Raw genomic sequence first — 22,436 nt, forward strand, 5'->3', positions numbered from 1 at the left:
TATATCTGCCAGGCGTAAAACCCGGCTGATATACGATTGTCTGAATAAGCCCTAAGGAAGATGTGTGAGTGGTTGTCCATCAGTAGCTTCACCTGTGTAATGCTCTATTTAGTATTTTGGCTGTCTGCATGTGGAGGGATGTGGCGCTCCTACTGGTAACTATATGGCCACTTTCTATGATTTTTTTTCTGTATATTCCCCTCCAGTCTCTTCTCTTTACACAATGACGGTAGATAAAACTAATTCTTCGTAATTTTTCTATGTATATATTTATCAGTGCCAACAGACATAGCTGCAAGGATTGCTGTAGATTTACCTGTACCAATATTCTCGGCCTTTGTGGAGAAGGGAAAGGAACTTTATGCATGAAGTGGGAGATATGTCTAGACGAGAGAAGAAGAAAAAAGTAAAATAAAGTCACAACATGAACTATTGAAAGCAAAGCCAAACTTTTACTTTTTGCTAATTAGAGAACATGTTGCAGAAACCGTTTATCTGACAAAAGTTAGATTAGTAAATAAAGTACAACAGTGATCCCCCACAGGTCACGAAGGAGGTCTGAAAGCCGATCTGCAGCGTCCATACAGTAAGTAACCGTCTGACACTACATGTCTGGCTGCTGAGAACAGAGCGGATTCATGTGAGCCGATGAAACAAGACAATGGCGGTGAATTATTTACAGCCTCCAGTAAGGATAACTTACTTCTCTATTGGGAGCACATGAGGTCCGGAGATGGAATAGCGATAGAGAAAAGTGAGAAATTTCTTGAATGCATCAAAGAAAGGCCAGTGAGACAGGAGGCAGATGCACTTGCTGACATGGATGCTTTTAGAGGCGTCCAGCTTTGCTTCTGCGTTGTTTGCCAGTCCTAATTGTACCTTCTGTTTTTCAGTCAACTGCTCATGAACATATGGCTCATAGAACTGTATGGCCGCGCCGTACACCTAGGGGCAATACAATCTGTGAAAATCTCAGAATAAAAGACGACAAACCCAAAGAACAAAGATGAAAAATGGCCATATTCTGGGGTCCATGTTACAGGACCGGACCCCACATGGTTCTACTGAGCTCACATCATTATAGACCTCTATCCAAGTTCAGTTCTGTCAGACGGTAGGACAACTGGGTCCTGCAGATGTACTAAGAGTCCTATATGACAACGGGGTATTCCCGTCCATAAACTGCAGCATGGAAACAGTAGAGTGGGCTGTTTTTATGCCGTTTCCACAATTTTCCAAAGGTGAATGGGAGTTACAGAAAAACAAAGCGTAGCAAAGCAAGCTATGCGGTGTCCGTAACTCATGCATTGTGTAAACGGTGTAGCATGCTGCGCTACTCTGTTTCTACAACCCCCATTCACTTTCATTTTTGGACACCCGCACGGGTATTTCTGGCATACAGCTCACTCCATACAGCCGGGCAGAGCAGCTCAAATCTCAATATTTCGACTTTTACGTCATATCCCGTAGATATGCCATGAAAGCCAAAGATAGGAATACCCATTTAAATGTAAGCCAAGTGTGATATGGGTGCATTTCTGCACCCGTATTAACTCCGCAACTACCAGCCACACCATGGGTCCAAAAGTCCCAAACTAACAGCATCACATAAACCTATTACTGTTAGTTCGGGTCAGCAGACCCAAGGTTGGGACGGGATTTGCAGCCGTAATAAGCGTGTAAACATGGGCGGTGTTCACACCTGTGAAGTGGGGGGTTATTTCATGCACACCTGGCCAGATGTGTGACAGATACTACAATCCCGGATAGACAGGGGCACTGCATGCAGTGGAACAAAACTTTGGGATCCCCAAACATGTTGTGGCAAATGACCAACCCTGTTCTGCTATATTAATAAACTTAGTAGTGCTACATGTATAGATCCTAAAGGATGCATCCATAGAGGTTATGGGGAGAGCGCATATAATAGAGACGGGAAGATAAAAAAGCTGTAAAGCAGAGAAATATACACATACGTGCCGTTACTCGTTACCACAAGCCCTAATGTCTTGTACCTTTTCAGCCGATGCCCCAGTTAAAACAAAGGTAGAAAAGACTGGAAGCGGATAATTACTGTTGGACGGCCAGCATTCTATTGTCGCCCCCATGGGCAGGCAGAAGAGAGGCACGGACTCTGGCAAAGGGAAGGACTCATAATCCTCCTCCGGATATCTGCATATTAACCCTGTACAAACAGAAATATGTTGATTACTCCATCAGAATTAAGGCTTTATAACGAACTCACAGCAATTAAGACTGTGGGGCGGGGATATACCCAACTGTTTGTCTATGCCAATATCTACTTATGTACAGTTTGGGAGAAGGAAAATTGCAAGACAAACTAAATATACAAGAATGCCGACAATAGCCCTGTCAGCTGTCGTTAAGGTCGGGCTCATACGAGCATATATCGAAGTGTGCGGGCTGTGAGATATATGCGTGACATTGCGTATACATTGTAGGCAACCCCTCGCCATGTAGTATATTGGTGTGTATGTGACCGTAATAAGCGGCAAGATAGAACATGCTTCGATTTTTATGTGTATATTGTATGCAATTCATGTGAGTAGAAACATGGCCGCCAATGCGATATTGGTACAGCGTATTATGTGTGCAAAACCACGCAATTACCAAACGCTCATGTGAGACGGCCCGTAGAGAAATCTGCAGAGGTGTTTATACACCTTCATAGGGACACATGGCAGACACTGCAGCACCTTGTGAAGTTGGTAGGGCAACCTATAAAGCAGCTAGGAATCCATAGGATTATACAAAATATATGTTTTACCTTTCAGGGAACCCATATTATGATTTTTAATAACAGTTACAAGAAAAACAGTAACTTAGAATGACTTAGAACTCTGCATTGATGACTAATAAAATGTATGATTTGTCTAACAGTGGACTGCTGGATACTCAGGTCATTTAGCTGTGCGCTGTAGCTCTTTTCAGTTTCAGATGTCTGTATAACAAGTGCTCTAAGGTGTTTTGAAAGCTGTTTTTATCGAGGTCTGGTTCCCTCTAAACAATCTTTCTTAAGAAGAACAGATTAGTCAGTAACCAGGCTTTGTGTGCCTTTATAGAAAGAGCAAAGCACCTGGGCAACCCAAATTCCAAATCGCATTTCCTTAACTGAAACAACTTTTGTCAATTATCTCTTGTAGAAATCATTAACACAAAGGTTCACATACTTTCTCTCCTTGCACTGTGGCTGTGTTATTAATTTAGTCAGATTATCCTTATTTACAATTGTGGCTTAGGTAATGAATCAGACTACATTTATTAGTAATGAATGTAGAAATCCAGCCAACCCCAAAGGGGGTCTTCATTTTTCTTGCAATTGTATATTGACTTTTGGAAACTATTATGGTCCCCATTTAAGCCACTATGGGGGTTGCCCTGAGCTTTCCCTAAAAGCCGATTTGTAGTCAATCAATGGTAAATCTCCCCCCTTATAGCTAGACACATAGGCTGCTCAGACCTCCAAGAAAGCTGGGTGACAACCCCGATAAAGAGTTGCAAAAGCAAATGTATCGCTTATCACAGTTTCCTAAAAAAAATACAATAAGTTAAAAGCAGCTGACCAGAATCTGAGTAATGCATAAAAATACATATTTTCCAGAAATAAAAAAAATCCTATATAATCTTGTATAATGTGAGCAGCATTCTAGAAGAAGTCACTGAGATTCCGGACGACTACTTCAGAAGCAATCCCAGCTAATACGAAGAGCGTTCACCGCGTCCCTGGGCTGATTACGCTCACTTACAGTAACAATAGGGAATTATCCCAGGATAGTAAAGGCTCTGACACCTACTTAGCTAACTGCATAATTAGTGCTTGGAGCTTCGAAAGCTCGTTTATGATCATCATCAACCAAATATTCTGTTGGCAAAGGTACAAAACCAAAATGAAGGGTTTCACATAAAGATAGGGGATCACAGATCCTTACCAGACATCTGGATTCTACTGTGGATCTCCAACTTTTTCTCACGGATTACCTCTAATTATTCAGTTACTCATCCAGCGTGTAGAGACATATGGTGTTTACACGCAATAGAGTGGCAGGAGGCATTTATCCGAACTTAGCAAGCATGGGAAAATTAAAGAGACTGAAAAGTAAGAGAAACTATTGGTTCGGAATTTCTGGGCTCCCCTTTTAAAACAGTGTTTTCGACACCTAGAGAGTTGCACCAAACTTATCATGCAGCATACTCCATTTTGAGTCTTAAATTATACTGTCTAATAAACTGAGGCATCCTATGATAAATCTACCCCATATTGCAAAGTGTGAGTAATACAAGTGCTCTCACTACTTTATGGTGTTTAATAAGGACTTAGGAGTTCCCCTTTAATAGTGGATGGATACTAACAAAATATACTGTACATGGCGCTACTACACCGACGCTCACAATGTGCAGTAAATGCGTTATCCCACAATCCAACATTTTCGTCAAAAGCCCGATACTTTCCTTACATCGTCAGCTTAAGAAACCTTGTTAGCTCACCGGCTTCTCATTATTTGTAAACGCTCCCTGCTAAGTGCTTCCCATAGGAGGTGAGGCGCTGAGTGAGAAGCGGCCGAGAAGCCCGTGATCCAGTGGCAAGTCTTTCTGTGCAAACACTCTGCACGAGCACGGCTGACCTTAGCGGTGACGTTGGCACTCGTGCAGTTGTTTAAATGACTGTCAGCCCATGTAAAAGGGCCATAATACTACTGTGCTCTCAAAGTGTTAATTGGAGCAGATTGCCCCTTTGTCCGCCCATTAGTCTTCATTTACACAGTGTAAAATGGGAGGGGGCTGGAGCTCTGCAAAACTTCTCACAGCCCTGATAGGATCAACTAAGTTCTACCAGTGAATATGAAAGGGTTAATCGGAAGAGATTAAAGCTATTCTCAAAAGGCCGTAATTCACTGTGTGCCGCCCAAGTACGAAGTGGCATTGTGCACCTGCTGCGTGCTGCCAATCCCTATGCACTATTTTGGCGTGTTTGGCGTAATACGCACAAAGGTAGAGCCCGCTACGATTTTTTTACAACTATCACTGAAAAATCGCTGGGTTGAGTATTTTTCGGCCAACAGTTGCCCCATGTAAAGCCACCCTAAGGGTCATTTTAGACAAGCCGATTCTTGTAAGAACGAGTGGGTGACGTCACCGCTAGCTCGTTTGCACTCGTGCAGCCTGCTTAGACAGTCAAATGTATCGTTGGCTCGTTCAAACGAGAATTGTTCAGTGCCTGTAAAAGTGAAAGAGAAGGACGGAACGAGCGCTGGTTAAAGCGAGCAATCAGCAAACGAGCCAACGATCATTTGTATGCCTGCAGAAACTGAACGACGAATGAGAAGTGAACAATTCTCGTTAGTCGTTGGCTCGCGTTTAGACTGAACGATTATCGTTAACTTTCACTCATTTGAACGATATACGTTCCATCTAAACGAAGTTTAACCCTTTATACTTTTATTAGGGCCGAGTGTCCATGGGCAGGACGCAATATTGCAAGTGATATTCCGCCGCGGGGGAGTACCAATGTCACCGCAATCTACCTATCTTAATGATAGGTTCATTGCGGAGAATCACGTAAAATCACGGCATGCCGCGATTTTTAGACACGAGCGATTTACCGGTCGTATACGTTGGCCTGCGTTCTCCGTAGTTATCCTATGGAATGCGTGTCATGCGTGCGATTTATCGCCACGGATCACGCTATGACAAATCATACGTGGACGCTCAGCCTTACACCGTGTGAAGAGTGGAGGCAGCTAAGAGCTCTCATGGCCCCGATAAGACCAGCTGAACTGCACCTGTGCACATGAAAGGGTTAACCTTCTGTCAGACGAAGGGGAGCCGAGCCCAGGGCCCTAGTACACGGAACGAATATCGTTCAAAAAAATTGTTGGACCGTGTCAATTTGAACGATATCGTTCAGTATAAACATGGCCAACAATTGAATGCTGGAGGACAATTCATTATTTAATACAGGCATAAAAATCATCGTTCGTTCGTTCTCAACTCGTTCCCCATAAACAGCGAATGACTGAACGATCAAGCGAACGTAAGATGAATGATTTCTCTGTATAAACTGGCTGCATGAGCGAACTCCATCATTGTTGGTTTGCGCAAAAGGTGACTTACTGAATGCAGGAGAGACAGCAGAGACAAAGCCCGCTCTGCCCAGGCCTGCCCTGTGTGCTGAAGACAGGGATGGAGATATAGAACATGCCGAGCAACCAATGCGATTTTGAGGGAACCCCTTTAATGGCTGAGCTGCACCTGGATTTGCAGGTTCAGCCCGGTAATGATCGTCAAAACGCGATGATAATAACTCCGATGACTACTTACCAGCTTTATAGGATACTGCGTTGGCTTTCACAACTGACTTCTTGTAACAGAGATACACTGCTGAACCCCACTGAAAGAGAGAAGAAGACACTAAATCACGTTAAAGAGACATCCACTGCGCGGCTCCTGGGCTGCACTCGCTTCCTAAATAAATCAGGCCTGGTCGTTACCATTTAGAGCAGCTGTCATCAGCGGCTTCTACAGGCGGCGCGACTAAATCTATTGTTAAACTAGGAAAGAGCCAATCTACAGTAATCTGTTACTTTCCATAAAAATGACATTACAGCAGATTTGTGGACAGAAATGTCCCTATTATTGGCCGCATGTGTAAGTGCTTGGAGGAATATAAAGCAGAGCCCGGATGCCATGTACAGAGGATACGCAGCTGTCCGACGTCTCCATCACCCACGCAATTACAACTCTGTGTTATGTCGTTCCTCTGTTATTCCTCCTAGAACCGCATGAATAAAGTGACGCTTGAGTGTTACCGATTGGGGTTGTCACTGCACAGACTGACATTGTCCAATCAGTACCACACTGAGGACACACCCCTTTGACTAGTGAACTGGTAGCACCCAGTTGTCAGTTTATTAATACATTTCAAAGAGGAACAACAGAGGAATGTATAACATAAAACATAAGAAAAACATAGTAACATGGTATGTAAGGCCGAAAAAAGACATATATCCACCCAGTTCAGCCTATTAACCCCTAATGTTGATCCAGAGGAAGGCCAAAAACCCCCAATGAGGTAGAAGCCAATTTTCCCTATTTAAGGGGAAAAAATCCTTCCTGACCCCATTCTGCCAATTGGAATAATCCCCGAATCAATAACCCTTCTGAGTAATCACTGACTCTAACCTGTAGTATCGTAACATTCAAGAAAGGCCTCAAAGCCCCTCTTATTCGCCTTTCATGAGTTTACCATCACCATGTCCTCAGGCAGAGAGTTCCATAGTCTCACTGCTTTTACCGTTAAGAACCCCCTTTTATTGTGCCCAGGAATTGTTATCTCATGTACACAGACAAGTCAGGAGAGCCGACTGGTCTGAGTTTCTCGTCCCAATATCGCGCTCGGCCATGTGAAAACTAGCCTAAGGATGCATTTACACAGGTGAGAGCTTTTCGGACAGTTATCACACTTGCAAACTCCCGAATTTTTATGTAATTTCAATGCGTTTTCCGAGAAAACTGCATCCGATCTCTGCACTTGTGACTTTCATGAGCGTGAGAAATGATTGAGAAAAATTGCATGCCGTTCCAATAGGAAAAATAGAAAACTCGCATTGCACATGCATTTACATGCGAGTTTAATTTTTTTTTCTGCTACCATAGGGAATAAATGAACAATTCTTGAACAGAATCAACCAAAAATAGGACATGCTGCAATTTTTAAATCTCATGAGAGAGAAAAAAAGTCGCCCATGTAAATACACCCATTTAAAATAAAGGGTTCTTTTCACATGCAATTTCTGTGCATCTTGCGGCCTGTCGTTCAGCCGATCGCCTCAGGTCTGGTTTAAAACACCCTGTGAACAATGGCCATAGCCGGGGAAAGCTCCAACGATAGGACACTCAACAAAAAGTGTGTAATGTTCCTTTAAATGTCCACCTGAAGTCTTACCATGCTGCTATTGAGGTTCTTCTCCACCTTGCAGAAGGTGTGTGGAGGAGTCTCGCCTTTGCTGGGGATGATTATACAAATATCGGTGACGGCCAAGGTATTCTGGGTCATGTTCTCTGAGGCTCTTCGGTAGGTGATGTAGGCCTTCTGTGAGGAGGTGCTACTACTGATGTTGGCAGGATGTCCGTACGGTGTAGTCTGGATGATGTGACAACCCTGTTTCAGCCTTTCTTTCCATTCATATAAGACCCTGGAAGAGAAAGCTTAGATTTTAGAGATGAGCGAACCTACTCGGCTCGGGTGTTTTTCGAGCACCGCTTTTTCCGAGTAACTGACTACTCGGACGAAAAGATTCGGGGGGGCGGCAACAGTGGGGAACGGGGGAGCTCTCTCTCTCCCCCCATCCCCTCTGCAACCCCCCACTCACCCCCGGCGCCCCCCGAATCTTTTCGTCCGAGTAGTGAGTTACTCAGAAAAAGAGGTGCTCGAGTTCAAAAACACCCAAACCGAGTAGATTCGCTCATCTCTATTAGATTTACTGCCCGGATGATAGATGGTACTGCCAATTTCCTCTGCAAATTCCTACAAATAATAAACCTAGCTGGTTGGCATCACGCCTTCAATGAGGTTGGCAGCATCACTTCCCTAAGGTTCTATAGATGGCGTCCTCTCCTCAGGCAGGACGGGTCTATTTTGTGTTGCACTCTTGTGCTACGGAGTGTAATTAGTTATTATGGTAAGTAACAAGCTAATTGGATTACTTCTACTGTACTGTTACTAATATAACAAAAATCCTAAAAAGGCCATGGACACCTCTGAGAGGCTATTTTTTCACTTAAATGTATGTATGAAGGGCTGACAATCATTTCTACAATAGGAATTCATTAAAAGTGTTGTCTTCTGCAGCTTCTACATATCACTGTACACAGACACTGCAGTTTACACCAAAGATTACCATCAGAGTTCAATTAGGCAGCCTGTTTATACAGCAGACACATCGTTGGCTCGGTCAAATGAGAAATCGTTCAGTCATTCACATTGGTTGTATTAGCGAATACGGGGACTGAATGAGCGCTGTTTAAACGGAACGATAAGTGAAGGAGCCAACGATGATTTTTATGCCTACATAACAAGGACGAAAGAAAGGTGGACGATCATTCGTAGTACGGTCATTGGTGCGAGTTTAGGCTGGACGATTATCGTTCACTTTCACTTCTTTAAACGATTTTTTGAATGGTAATCGTTCCATCTGAAAGGGCCTCGAGTCTCAATAGGAAATCCGTCCGTGAGACTCTCTCCTCTCATGTACTTTTTTTTTATCAGCTAACTTATGACCACAACATTTCTAGCAGGTTTAATAAAATGTTAAAAAATATTTAAGAAAAACTTACAAAAATGTAAAAAAAATGTAAAAAAAAAAACATTTAAAAGTTTAAACTTTTTCAATTTCTTTCATAAAAATGTAAACGACAAAAAACATAAATTAGTATCACTGCTTCTATAAAAGTCCAAACTTTTAAAATATCACATTACTTATTCCATACGATGAACTATAAAAAGGAAAAAAAAAAAAAAAAGTAGTATATACTGCTAAATAATTTAAAAAAAAACAAAAAACTAGTGTTCGCTCAGCAAAAAATATTGATCCACCGAAGGTTAACTTGCAATTTCTTACTACACAATCAACACAGTAAAAACAGACCATAAGAACGACACAAATGCATTTTCTTTACATTCTAGTTAAAAAAAAAAAAAAAAAAAGGTTTACGTTTTTCGGAGGAAAAATAAGTTATTTCTCTTGGAAGGCAAGGATGAAAAAAGAAACCATTGCCACCAACACAAGACATGGTTCTGTGTATATGCCCTAGTAGGTCGTAGGGATGTCATAGAGGGAAGGCGTCCACTTGGCACTCAACTCTATAAGGCTGGATGGAAAGTCACTCTATAAGAGCGGCTCCTGTGCTGGCAGACTTGAGGCTTTCCTGTATTACAAGGACAGCCATTCGTCTGAATGGCTGCCACGTAATACCATCGCTCACCTACAGCGGCCACTGCTGCAGAAATGCCTGGCCACCAGCTGATCACGGTGACACCAGATTACAGACAACCCCTTTAAAGCATATTTCTCTCAAAATCTGAAGCCATAAAAAAATAAAATCCAGATAAATTCCTGAATTGCACTCTTGGGTGAAATCCCTTATTATTCTATCCAGCCATTCAAAATTATCTTGCTCGACTACACAGTAAATATGCCAGTTATTGTTCAGAATTACAATGTGTCAGTGAAGATTAATGATGAAGGAAGTACGGTTGGCTGGGACCTTAGGAGGCGGTGATCATATCCTTGAATTTTGGATAACAAGAAAAGGAAGACCTCAGAAGTCTCAGACCCCAAGGTTGGATTTCAGAAGGACAGATTTTAATGGACTCTGAATAAGGGTAGGAAGGATCCAATGGCTGGATGTTCTTAAGGACAGAAATGTCCAAGAAGGTTGGGAAATATTACAACATAAGATTCTCAAAGGACAATCATTAACAATCCCTAAAAGAAGGAAGAATGGGAAGCATTTAAAAGGGGGTAAATGTTGTCCCTGTCTTCAAAAAAGGGAAGAAGGTGGACCCAGGAAACTACAGGCCTGTGAGCCTGACTTCTATGCCGGGAAAGATCTTTGAACAAATTATTAAACAGCATGCATGCAAGTACTTGGATAAGAATGGAGTAATTAACCAGAGCCAGCATGGGTTTGTAACAAACAAGTCATGCCAGACGAAACTAATTTATTTCTATGTTTGATCAGGTAAATGCAGTAGATATAGTTTATCTTGACTTTAGTAAAGCATTTGACAAAGTATCTCATAGCATACTTATTGAAAAAAATGACCAAATATGGGATCGAAAAGGCAACTGTGAGGTGGATTCAGAACTGGCTGAGTGATCGAAGAGTGGTCATAAATGGCTGCACATCCAAGTGGAAGAATGCATCAAGTGGGGTAACACAAGGCTCTGTCCTAGGCCCAGTGTTGTTCAACATTTTAAAAAATGATCTACAGTAGGGAATTGAGGAGAAATTGATCAAAATTTGCAGACGACACAAAGCTAGGACGGATAGCCAAAACTAGGGAAGAGAGAGGATTCAAAAAGATCTAGAAAAGCATGCACAGTGGGCAGCAACTAACAGAATGGTATTTAACAAGGAGAAATGCAAAGTCCTACATCTGGGCAAGAAAAATTAAAAAAAAGCACATACAGAATGGGAGGAATTAGGCTAAGCAGCACATGTGAAAAAGACTTGGGTATACTAATAGGTCATAGACTGAACATGAGTCAACAATGTGATGCAGCAGCCAAAAAGGCAAACACAATTCTGGGATGTATTAAGAGAAGCATAGAGTCTACATCACGTGAGGTCATTATCCCCCTCTACTCTTCCTTAGACAGACCTCATCTCGAATACTGTGTCCAGTTCTGGGCACCCCACTTTAAAAAAGACATAGACAAACTGGAGCAAGTTCAGAGAAGAGTTACCAAGATGGTGAGCGGTCTGCAAATCATGTCCTATGAGGAACGGTTAAAGGATATGGGAATGTTTAGCTTACAAGAAAGAAGGCTGAGAGGAGACTTAAAGGGGTTGTCCCACGCCGAAACGGGTTTTTTTTTTTTTCAATAGCCCCCCCCGTTCGGCGCGAGACAAACCCGATGCAGGGGTTTAAAAAAAAAAAAACAGATAGTACTTACCCGAATCCCCGCGCTCCGGTGACTTCTTACTTACCTTGCGAAGATGGCCGCCGGGATCTTCACCCACGGTGGACCGCAGGTCTTCTCCCATGGTGCACCGTGGGCTCTGTGCGTTCCATTGCCGATTCCAGCCTCCTGATTGGCTGGAATCGGCACACGTGACGGGGCTGAGCTACGAGGAGCAGCTCTCCGGCACGAGCGGCCCCATTCAGAAGGGAGAAGACCGGACTGCGCAACCGCGTCTGATCGGGAGATTAGATGCTGAAATTAGACGGCACCATGGAGACGAGGACGCTAGCAACGGAACATGAAGATGCTGCGCGAACTGGGAAGGAGGTAAGCGATTTTTTTTTTTTTAATTTACAAACGGTATTGATTTTAACGGGGCAGAATGCGGGGGTAGGTTGAAAAAAAAAAATTTGCATTTCGCCGCGGGACAACCCCTTTAAATAGGTGACCAAAGGATGACTTTAGAAAGATTATTTAGACGTACGCTTCACACAAACCGTTGTCTGTAATCGCTATTAGGTCACTTACTGCATTCCTATTAGCTACTGCAAATATCTATTTGTCTAAAAGAGCCTAAAGGCCGAACAGTGTATCACCTATCCACAGGACAGGTGATATGTGTCTGACCGGTGGGGGTCCAAATGCTTGGTCCCATGTGACTCATCAGCATGGGGCTTCCAAGTGCTCAAAAAATTGCAGCATGTTCTATATTGGCATGTATTACACCAAAATAGTACATGGTGATGGGTGGCCCAGTGTTCGAAGTTCATGTTCCACAACTTATAAAAACAGAGGATAAAAGAATAAGCGGGATGCATACTGAAGGGGATACAGCGTTTAATTGTTTACCAGGCAATGCGCTGTACTTTTGCTAGTGGCTGTGCCTGGTATTGCAGCTCAGTTCCATTCAACTAAAATAAAAACACAGATAGACCATCAATACTGTAGAAAATGGCCACTTAATAAAACCGTATTTACTGTCACAGTAGTGCGCCTGTGAGTCCTCCTGAAACAGAAATCCCACCGAATAAACCTCTTATTCTGTCTGGGATATCAGCCATGTTATGGTATCCACACATCGTAACAACAGAGGATTATCACCATATAATACTTCACTTCAAGCAGGCGATATAAGCTAATGCTCCCAGGTAATACATATTCTGTATCCATAACAGAATACATTGTAAGCAGACAGGCTGGGAAAGGACACTCAAGGACTCATGTGTCTTTCTGCCCACCCAGACACATTCCCCATAATCCTCTGTTTGTATTTTACACAAGAGAAAAGCCTGATATTGTATGGACTCACCCCAAATCTGTCAGAGGCGGCTTGTCTCTTCCTCTCCTATAACACAAGTATATCTGAGGGCCTCGGATGCTCCCATTATTGAGGTCAGCCGACATGCCGGTCGGAGTCGTGTCCATACATACATATCCCTGAGGCACCTCTTCCCCGAGGGATTTAATGATCACTGTAATATCTGTGATTGGTTCCTTTGGTTTAGCTATCTTATGGCAGGCATCGTTAAAGTGGATCTCCTCCTCAAGTGGTTTGGACGACTCTGTTAATCCTGCAACGACAAAGTAGTCGGCGACACGAGGGCCTTTGTCCTCCATCATCTTCCGAGTTGGGGCGAGACAGCTGAAATCACAAGAAACAATAGTAACGGTCAGGATGATGTTTAATGAGATTGTACAAAGGAATCGAGGATACTAAAAAGTTAAGTAGGGCTCCTTCCCGAAGCTGGCACCTTCCCCGTTGTTCCCCTGGTGTCAGCTGTCGTTCAGTGCCAAGTAGTCCGCCCACTATAGAATTAGAACGGGCGGACTACTTACTTAACAGTACCACTCATTGCATTGAGCGGTGGCTTCCAGCGCTGACTATGGGGGGAGGTAAGCACAACACTTACCTCCCCAGGCTCAGCAGGTCCCCTACATTTAACCCATAAGCTTAGCTAAAAGGGCTAAAGCAGCTGACAGATTTCCTTTACCAACTGAACCCATTTAAGTAACGCAGAATACCCCAATTAGGTATATGACACAATATGGCAGCCAAGTACATAACAGTAGAGTGAAGTGATGACAGAAACTCTTTATATCTGGCCACGGAGTGGACACTGCTGGGTAACTCCATAACTTTTATTACTGAAGAGCTTCAAAAGTGAATACAAATATAATACACAGTCCTAGCAGCTGGAGAGAAGTCAATAACTCATCAGTAATGGAGAATATGGGACGGAGGTTGATGAGAAAAGTAATTTAGCACACTGCTGATTTAAGAAACCAACTTCTGTTTTTCTTATTAGTAGGAAAATGTTAATGTCAGAGTTCTGAAAGAGTCCCCAAAATAAACTGTACTTCCCGGTTTATCAGACTTGTTCGCATTTATGAAGATTTGGGGGTTTTACTTCCCCATTGATGCGCTGGGCACAGTAAAATATCACTACATGCAAATAGAATTTTAAAAGAAGAAATACAAATTGTGCCAGCGACACAGAATGCTGACTGGACGTATAAGGCTGGGGCTACACGGCAACTTCTGAACTACTAAAATATGGCCAGTTTTTAGGTGGGAATGATCTTCAAAAAAGGCATCTCATGAAGATAACCCTTTATTACATTGCAGTCAGCCTAGTGATCAGCTGATCGCCACTGGCTCAATATTGGAAATCACAAGTGATCCTGTTATTGTCGGGGAACACATGTTTTTATATTTTAGTTCACACTTTGTGATAGACATGATGATTGGTTGGTGTAAAATGTCTATCGATTTGCACTAGACGTATTATGTGTGTTTTGTGACTTCAGCCTAATGTGGAACTCTGCTGCATAAGGAAAGAGTTAAATCACAGTGTTATGTTATTGCTTGAGTGTTTTCCCAGTCCTCCCCATCCCCCACACACAGAATCTTCTTGAACAAAGGGATATCTACTTTCACTTTCAGATTTGGACACATGTTAAAGACAAAGGCTTCTACTTGAGAGAGGTGGGGAGAAGGGGAGGCAGGGGGTTCTATATGATCCGACAAATGAGAATCCTATATGTTACTGATGTAACCTGTTGCACGCCCATTGTGTGTCTGTACAATAAAAGGCCCTGTCTGGCTGTTTCTGGGCAGAGAGCCATTTTGAGCATGAGACTGATACCTCGTGTTTGACTTGGTCAGTGTGCGCATACTGCTTCTACACAATTAGGAAGCTGCAAAATACCCCGAAACCTGCTGGAGAAAACTATAATCCAGTTCAGTGGCGTCTCCTGGGTGGACCGAGTTAAGAGATTTTGATTTCTTTCATTTTGGAAAAATACAGAGATCGGCGGATGGCACGCAGAACTCAGGGGCCCGAAAATCTACAGAACACGGTAAGATTGCTTTATGTAAATCTACCGATGTGATCTGGGTTCTGACTGCTTTTCTGCCTGTTCCTGATCCAGAGTGATAAATCAATGAAAGGCAGGTAATATAGTTCTTTCTTACTCGGAAAAGACCACCGTTTTAACCTGCTTAAGGGGTATTTTGTATGCTGTGGCTGCTATGTCTGAGACGGTTAAAAATTGTTTATGCAAGACCAAGAGATAAATTCTGTGAGGGTTAATGTGTCGGGAGGGCGGACTCGGCTGTTTAAGTCTGAGGGAACACGCCAGTGACACGTGCTCCTAGGTAATACTAGTGTGAGGTTAGGAAGATTTATGATACGTATACTTACCTTTTATGATTGAGCGTGTTATGTTCTCATATGTGAAAAGGTATTTACGGGTGAATATAGCCGTGGTGTGACGGCTGGCTCCAGAAACTCTTGGTCATTGAAAATAATCGTCAGTCTCTGTGTATAGCTAAATGTCCTGTCTAGGACGTGTACAGGAAGTGCTCTTCGGGATTGCTAGTAGACCTTGGGTTGATATAAAGGTGGATGAGATATATATATACCCTGAGCCGTTGTGGGTATTCTCCAGTAATCCCGTCTGTCTGCTATTATAGAAAGAATGTGCAGTGTTTATTATTGCGGGGAGGGGTGCTGATAAGAGAGTGAACTGAAAGCTTTTTTCAATTAACCCTTTCTGTTTCCTTTGTCTTTTCTGAGTGGGAAAGAGGTTATATTGGAAGGATTTGAAGAAAGCAGATTTTACAAAGGAACACTTCGAAGTTTCTGGACACAGTATAGAATAGAATAAGCAGGCAGAATAGAATGAGGGATCAGTACAGGATGTTTTGGAATATGCAAAACATATAGAAATGTTATACAAAGAGAAGGATCAGGAAAAGTTGCAGAAAGGAATGTTAGGTCATGGACAGATAAGCAGAAATGAGTATGGATAGGTAAGATAGACTGTAGAAAGTTTTCAGAAGATGAGCAGGAAGCCCAGCAGAAAGAAAGGTGTTTTTAGATTGCTAGGAGGAGGTATAACGTAGTTAAGAGATTGAAGAGGGGAAAGCATGTAGTGGGGTATGTGTATTGCTAATGAACAATGTAATGCCTTTGTGTTGACTACAGCCCCTCCCTGTAATGGCGGCCGCGCTTGCAATGTTTACAGCTCCACATAGTGTGACCCTGAAGTTACTTCCCCCCATGTGCTCACTTTCAGGGTGTGTGATGTTACTTCTGGTCCCTCCCCATCCGGGACAGGACCTGGCCCCGCCCCTTCCTCCTCCAGCGGCCATCTTGCCTCACCTGGAAGTGCTGCTACTCCTGGCCCCGCCCATTCCTCCAGCGGCCATTTTGCCTCACCTGGGAGATCTGTAGCCCCGCCCCTTTCTGCCTCTGGCAGCCATTTTGCTGCATTTGGGAGGCCTATATTCCCCAATGCCACTGTATCCAGTGCTAACATCATGATTGTCTGAAGTAAGGTTTTGTTTGACCAGCCTTTGTTACACTCCAAGATGTGGCCACTTTGGATGTGTGATAAGTTCAGGGAAACAAACCTTTGTGAAGATGCAGCTTGGGACATATTAGATGACTAAGCTGGTTTATAGTGCATGGAAGATTGGAGTTGATGCATGGGGGGCAGAGACCAGGAATACATGACAGGGGACGCTCTCTCATGTTCCCAGGGGCTCTGTTTTCCACTGCCCGCTTCTCCAATGGATGCTCAGACAGATGATGTTATGGAAGGCTCCTACAGATGGAATAATTTCCCTATAGTCACCCAGCAAACTTTTTCATGCAATTTGGTGAAGTAATTTTACTTTTTATGTGAAGAAAGAGGGACTGAATTGCCCAGAGTAGGATGTTAATTCATCCGTATTCTTTAGTTTTTCTTTAAGTCTTTTGTATATTCTAGTGTCAGTCTACACTGAAGCTATAATTATATTCCGACAGGAGAGTAAAAGCTAAACGCTGGCCATACCCTGAAATACTATTACACTGGGTGATGTAAAATTTGAATCGTGTGGCGCCCCCTTGTGTTAAAAAATGCTAACTGCGACCTGAAAGGAAAAAAAAATTTTTTTGTAAGGAGATTTTCGCTCAGACTTCGCTGCATATAATGTCACCTTGACCTACAAAGTGCTTGTTTTTGTGCCTCTTGGTTTACTAGTTTGAACGCAATTACTCTTTTTCCATTGAGTATTCCTGTTCAAAAGGGGGGAGGCAGAGGTGATCTGGGCCATAGATGATCTAGGTGTTGTAGATCAGCGATTGGGTTTAAAAAAAAAAAAAAAAAAAAATTATTTTGTGCTACAAGATTCTGAGCCATGTGAAATAGAACATCAGCACGATTATTTAGTACTAATACAGTAAGAAACTGCAGGTATGCAAACAGTTATCAGAACCTCTGTTGATAATGCATATGTTGAGCTTTTTGCAGATGGTACCAGGGTGAGGACTGATGACTCCACATCGGATATGCAGTGGTCACACAACAAGATGTCCTAGAAGCAGAAGCTCTGCCTCCGCATGTCACAGTACAAGAAGCGGAATTGAAGGCCCTCACTGAGGCGTGTAGAGTGGCGAGAGGTAAGACGGCAACCCTTTACACTGACTCCTGGTATGCATTTGGCATAGCTCATGATTACGGCCCAATATGGAAGGCCAGACAGTTTTTTTACCTTAGCAGGACAACCAATTGAGAATGGTGCAGCGGTACAGAGTCGCATGGAGGCCCTACTTCTACCTGACAAAGTTGAGAGTTCGCACCGATTCCTACACCGGAGAGGCGAGAGACGACACCCTCGCTGACAGCGCAGCAAAGGCAGCGGCCCTCAAGCCGTGGAAGAAAGAAGAAAGATACTGACGGCATGAGTCAGTGGTAAAAACTTTGGACATTGACAAAAATTTGGACTTTGATATGCTAAAGACTTTTACAGTTACAAGCCAGCAAGGAAGAAAAGAATAAATGGACTAATATGGGAGCAGCAGAAACAGGACAGCGTGTGGTGAACAGTCAACAGCACTTGCCCACCACAGTTCCTGTATCCCATGGTGGCCCAGCTGGTGGACGGAAAGACCCACCTAGTGAAGCAGCAATGACGACGACGCTTGAAAGAGGATGGGCGACTTCTGGGTTCTCCGTAGCTGCTGCATCATTTGTCCGGTTTAGCATGATCTATGCCATGGGTGAGACGGGGCAGAAGTAAATTTGCCACATCACACTTGCCTAGACCACTCTACCCATTTCAGGGATTGCAAATTGACTACGTTCAGCTCCCACTTGTTGGGAAGTATGAATACGTGCTTGTTGTTGTTGATGTCTTTGCAGGTTGGAGGCCGACCCTGTTACCAAGGTAAACAAGTAGGTAACCGCAAAGAAGCTCATGAACGAGGTAAACTGTGAATATGGGGTACCAGAAGTGATTCAGAGTCAGACAGAGGTATAAACTTCGCAGGTGAATGTAACATGTCATGTCTGCTCTGGGTGTATCCCAGGCCTTTTACATACTCTACCACCTTTAGTGTAGTGGAAAGGTGGAGAGACGTAGTGGCACGCTAAAAAGTAAGATACTTAAAAATGACGCCACTTTGGAAAGACTGTCATCCAATAGCCTTATACAGTGTTAGATATGAACCCAGGGGGGATTATACATTATCTCCCTACGAGATTGTTTGGGCTAGCCCCGAGGCTAGGTCGTTACTATCCTCAGTAGTTACAATTACAATCTGATGTGTTGACTGAGTATGTGATTTCTGTTGTTAAAGAACTAACCAAAGCCTATGCACAGGTGTTCTCTTCCAGACTCAGAGGCAGACACTGGGACACATATCTTGCAGCCTGGGGATTGGGTGTGCGTCAAGAAGTTCCCCAGGAAGCACCCTCTTGAGCCCCGATTTGATGGCCCCTACCAGGTGCTTCTGACTACTGCCACAGCTGTGAAACTAGCCGAAAGACTTACATGGATCCATGCTTCATACTGTAAGAAAGCTTCAGATCCGGGAGACCAGTCTTAGTTGTGCCAAAGACATTACTCTGGTTAGGGCTAGTGAGAGAGGAGGGTGGCAACTGGAATCCTTAGTCGGAAGAATATGGGGGTATGGTTACCTTCTAGTATAACTCGTCCAATGCTCAAGTAGCCGCATATTCCTTCGACTATTGTACTGTGGTCCCGTGTCTAGGCACAAGATCCCACCGCAGGCCAGATTTAGCTCAGTCCAGCTGGTTATATGACTTATATACCCGGGGAATACAATATGTTTGCGCCACTGATAACGTCTGGGGAGAAGACTGCCGTTATTGGGGATTAGTGGGATGGAACACAGGAATAGACTGGTCCTATAAACCGCGAAGTGCCTTAAATAAGAACGATAAGAGCGGGAAATCCCTAATTAGTCGTATAACCCTCCTTGAGAATAATGACAGCAGGTATTGGAAGGCTGAACTTAGTATGCTGCTTGGTTTTAATGCGGTTGTTACATTAACCATGGGAGATCCAAGCCCGGGGGACGGGGGAGACTTATAGTCTGGGGACATACCGGTACGGGAGGACAGATCCCTTAGGGAAGTTTAAAATAAGGGGTATGGTAGATGCAGCCGAATGGAAGCCTTCACTTAGTCCCGTGCCCATAATTAACCCCCTCCGCCGTAAGATAAAGACCTTGACGAACATGATGATCATAGCCGACCCTACCTTTGAGGACACCTTGACAGTAGCGACTGGCTACTCTGACCAGAATCTCTGGTTGGAGTTGATGAGGTACAATGCTAACAGGAGCAACAAGTCTAACTGTTGCGTGTGCGGTAGTGCCCGACTACACTCGGGGATGGTCCCCCTAAATCTCCCTGTAGATGCTGAAGAGTGGTTTATTAGTCTCTTCACGAACATTTCCGCTCATTACACTGTCCGTGTGAAATGGAAGAAGGAATACTCTATAACTACTTAAGTGTTTTGCACCGGAGAGAGTATTACTGACTACCCTGGAAACTACACCTGCCGGGCAATTAGGCAGGGTAGAGGGAGATTTTTGGGGAACTCACCAATATTTCCCTTGTTTAAAAAAGATGAAGAGCCAGTTCCGATAATGCCAACCACATACGCTACCAAAGAAAAGGAGAAATGTACTAGTACTGTGCCTGCCCCGATCTCCTAAGATGGATTGTCAGTGGAATTCCCATTTGCCAAGGGATAGTGCAGAAGACCTTAGGTTCCAGCGAGGGCACACCCTGTGGGGTGTTAACTTGTACAGATAGAGGGTATGGATGCCCGGAAATGAGCCCAGGGAATCCATGGCCTCCCTCTGAGGTGAGGTAGGGATCCCCCCCTCCTAGGAGTAGGGACTTACGGGCAGTGGGAAAACCCTGACGCAAGGGTGAGGCGACTTGGACGTGTTCACCATTAGGACTATCTCCAGGAGGGACATTGGTGTGGGTGAAGATTAGGGAGTCCCACGCCGTGCGTACCTGTGCACGCTACTAGTATTGTAACATTCTACTAGAGCGAGAAGAGAGACCCCTGGTGGTAGTTTTGATCTACACGTATACATTGACGTCATAGGATAGCCAAGGGGGGTACCTGACAAGTTTTAAAAATTAGAGACCAAGTTAAAACTAGATTCGAGTCCATTTTCCTGATCATTAGGGTAAATAAATGTTGATTGGATTAATTATGTTTATTATAATTAGCAGTGGTTTATAAATTATACTAGAGACGCCTTATAGGGACTAGTCGACCAATAGGACCTACCTCGACTATGACTTTTTTAAAAATAGAGTGACCTTAGATATGACTTTAGCTAAAAAGGGGAGTGTCTGTAAAGATGATAGGGGAGACTTGTTGTACCTACATCCTAGACGACACGTGACCCGCGGGTAAAGACGCAGTTGCCATTAAGAGGCTGACCGCACTAATTAAAAAGAGCTAACTTTTGGGACCAGCACTCGCCATGGATGAGCGGGTGGTAAAGGATCCTGGCACAGACGGGCGTCGCTGTTGTATGTGAACTGATGGTTATCTTTTCTGTTCTAGTCTGCTGTGTTATCCCCTGTGTCAGAGAGACCTGTGAAACTGATGCTGGAAAAGCCGCTCCCACCATGAGTTTGCTGGATGCATCCCCAGAAGGAGTGGACAAGTCCTACACCCCCTTGAAGACTCTAAAACGAACCTTCAATGCGCTCCAGTTATAGGCTCACGCGCAGAGAACTGTGAAAATTAGATAGAGAGTTAGAGGATAGACATTTTAAGGGGGGATTGTGATAGACATGATGATTGGTTGGTGTAAAATGTCTATCGATTTGCACTAGACGTATTATGTGTGTTTTGTGACTTCAGCCTAATGTGGAACTCTGCTGCATAAGGAAAGAGTTAAATCACAGTGTTATGTTATTGCTTGAGTGTTTTCCCAGTCCTCCCCATCCCCCACACACAGAATCTTCTTGAACAAAGGGATATCTACTTTCACTTTCAGATTTGGACACATGTTAAAGACAAAGGCTTCTACTTGAGAGAGGTGGGGAGAAGGGGAGGCAGGGGGTTCTATATGATCCGACAAATGAGAATCCTATATGTTACTGATGTAACCTGTTGCACGCCCATTGTGTGTCTGTACAATAAAAGGCCCTGTCTGGCTGTTTCTGGGCAGAGAGCCATTTTGAGCATGAGACTGATACCTCGTGTTTGACTTGGTCAGTGTGCGCATACTGCTTCTACACAATTAGGAAGCTGCAAAATACCCCGAAACCTGCTGGAGAAAACTATAATCCAGTTCAACTTTTCCACTGTAGTTGGGACATCCATAGGAGCAGCATCCATAGGATCCCCAGTTATAAGGGAAAACAACCCCCTGTAGTGAGAGTAGTCGCTGAGAGCGCTGATCAGTGTCTTATAGTACCCTGCAGCTCTGCCGTGACAGAGGGCACTCGGCGATTGCATAGCCGAAGTAACACTTCCACTTTTTAGTACATCTCGTGCATTGAGCGCGATCTAGCTTGAAAAGGAGAAGGCAGAACCGGTTTTTAAAAAAAACAAAACGCTTCTCCCTTCTCCTTTGAGTCCTGGTCCTCGGCTGTGTCTGACAGCTGAGGACCCAGACTGCTCCTACAATCAAGCTTTAATTCTGTGCCTTACTTCTGCTATTGGCCGGGATTAAAGCCCAGGACTAAGCGTCGTGTATTTACCTGCACTTGGTCTTTGGAATCCCAAGTAGGAGACCATACTACTTCTATGCTGTCAATTTGCTCTTTTAAGGGGAGCTGGGATAGACCACTTTACATTATGCCATCTAGTACTCCGACTACTGTAAATGGTTTCCTATAGTACTGCCAAAAGTCTAATATTTATCAATGACATGTCCCGTTTCCCGCCAT

The 22,436-nt window shown here is 43.7% G+C and overlaps 1 protein-coding gene across 4 annotated transcripts in view; it reads right to left on the bottom strand.

The window, feature by feature from the left end:
- The window catches only part of DENND4A (DENN domain containing 4A), a 120,718-nt gene that overhangs the window by 50,933 nt on the left and 47,349 nt on the right, over positions 1-22,436 (bottom strand). For all 4 annotated transcript variants that reach the window (XM_066592910.1, XM_066592912.1, XM_066592911.1 and 1 more), the window contains exons 2-7: positions 13,018-13,350; positions 7,964-8,213; positions 6,340-6,409; positions 2,016-2,185; positions 704-945; positions 317-383 (exon numbers count right to left, since the gene is read on the bottom strand). In XM_066592910.1, the coding sequence (XP_066449007.1) occupies positions 317-383; positions 704-945; positions 2,016-2,185; positions 6,340-6,409; positions 7,964-8,213; positions 13,018-13,350 (1,132 nt within the window). The remainder of the gene's footprint in view (positions 1-316; positions 384-703; positions 946-2,015; positions 2,186-6,339; positions 6,410-7,963; positions 8,214-13,017; positions 13,351-22,436) is intronic.

The sequence above is a fragment of the Eleutherodactylus coqui genome, chromosome 2, assembly GCF_035609145.1.
Source record: "Eleutherodactylus coqui strain aEleCoq1 chromosome 2, aEleCoq1.hap1, whole genome shotgun sequence".
Taxonomy (NCBI): domain Eukaryota; kingdom Metazoa; phylum Chordata; class Amphibia; order Anura; family Eleutherodactylidae; genus Eleutherodactylus; species Eleutherodactylus coqui.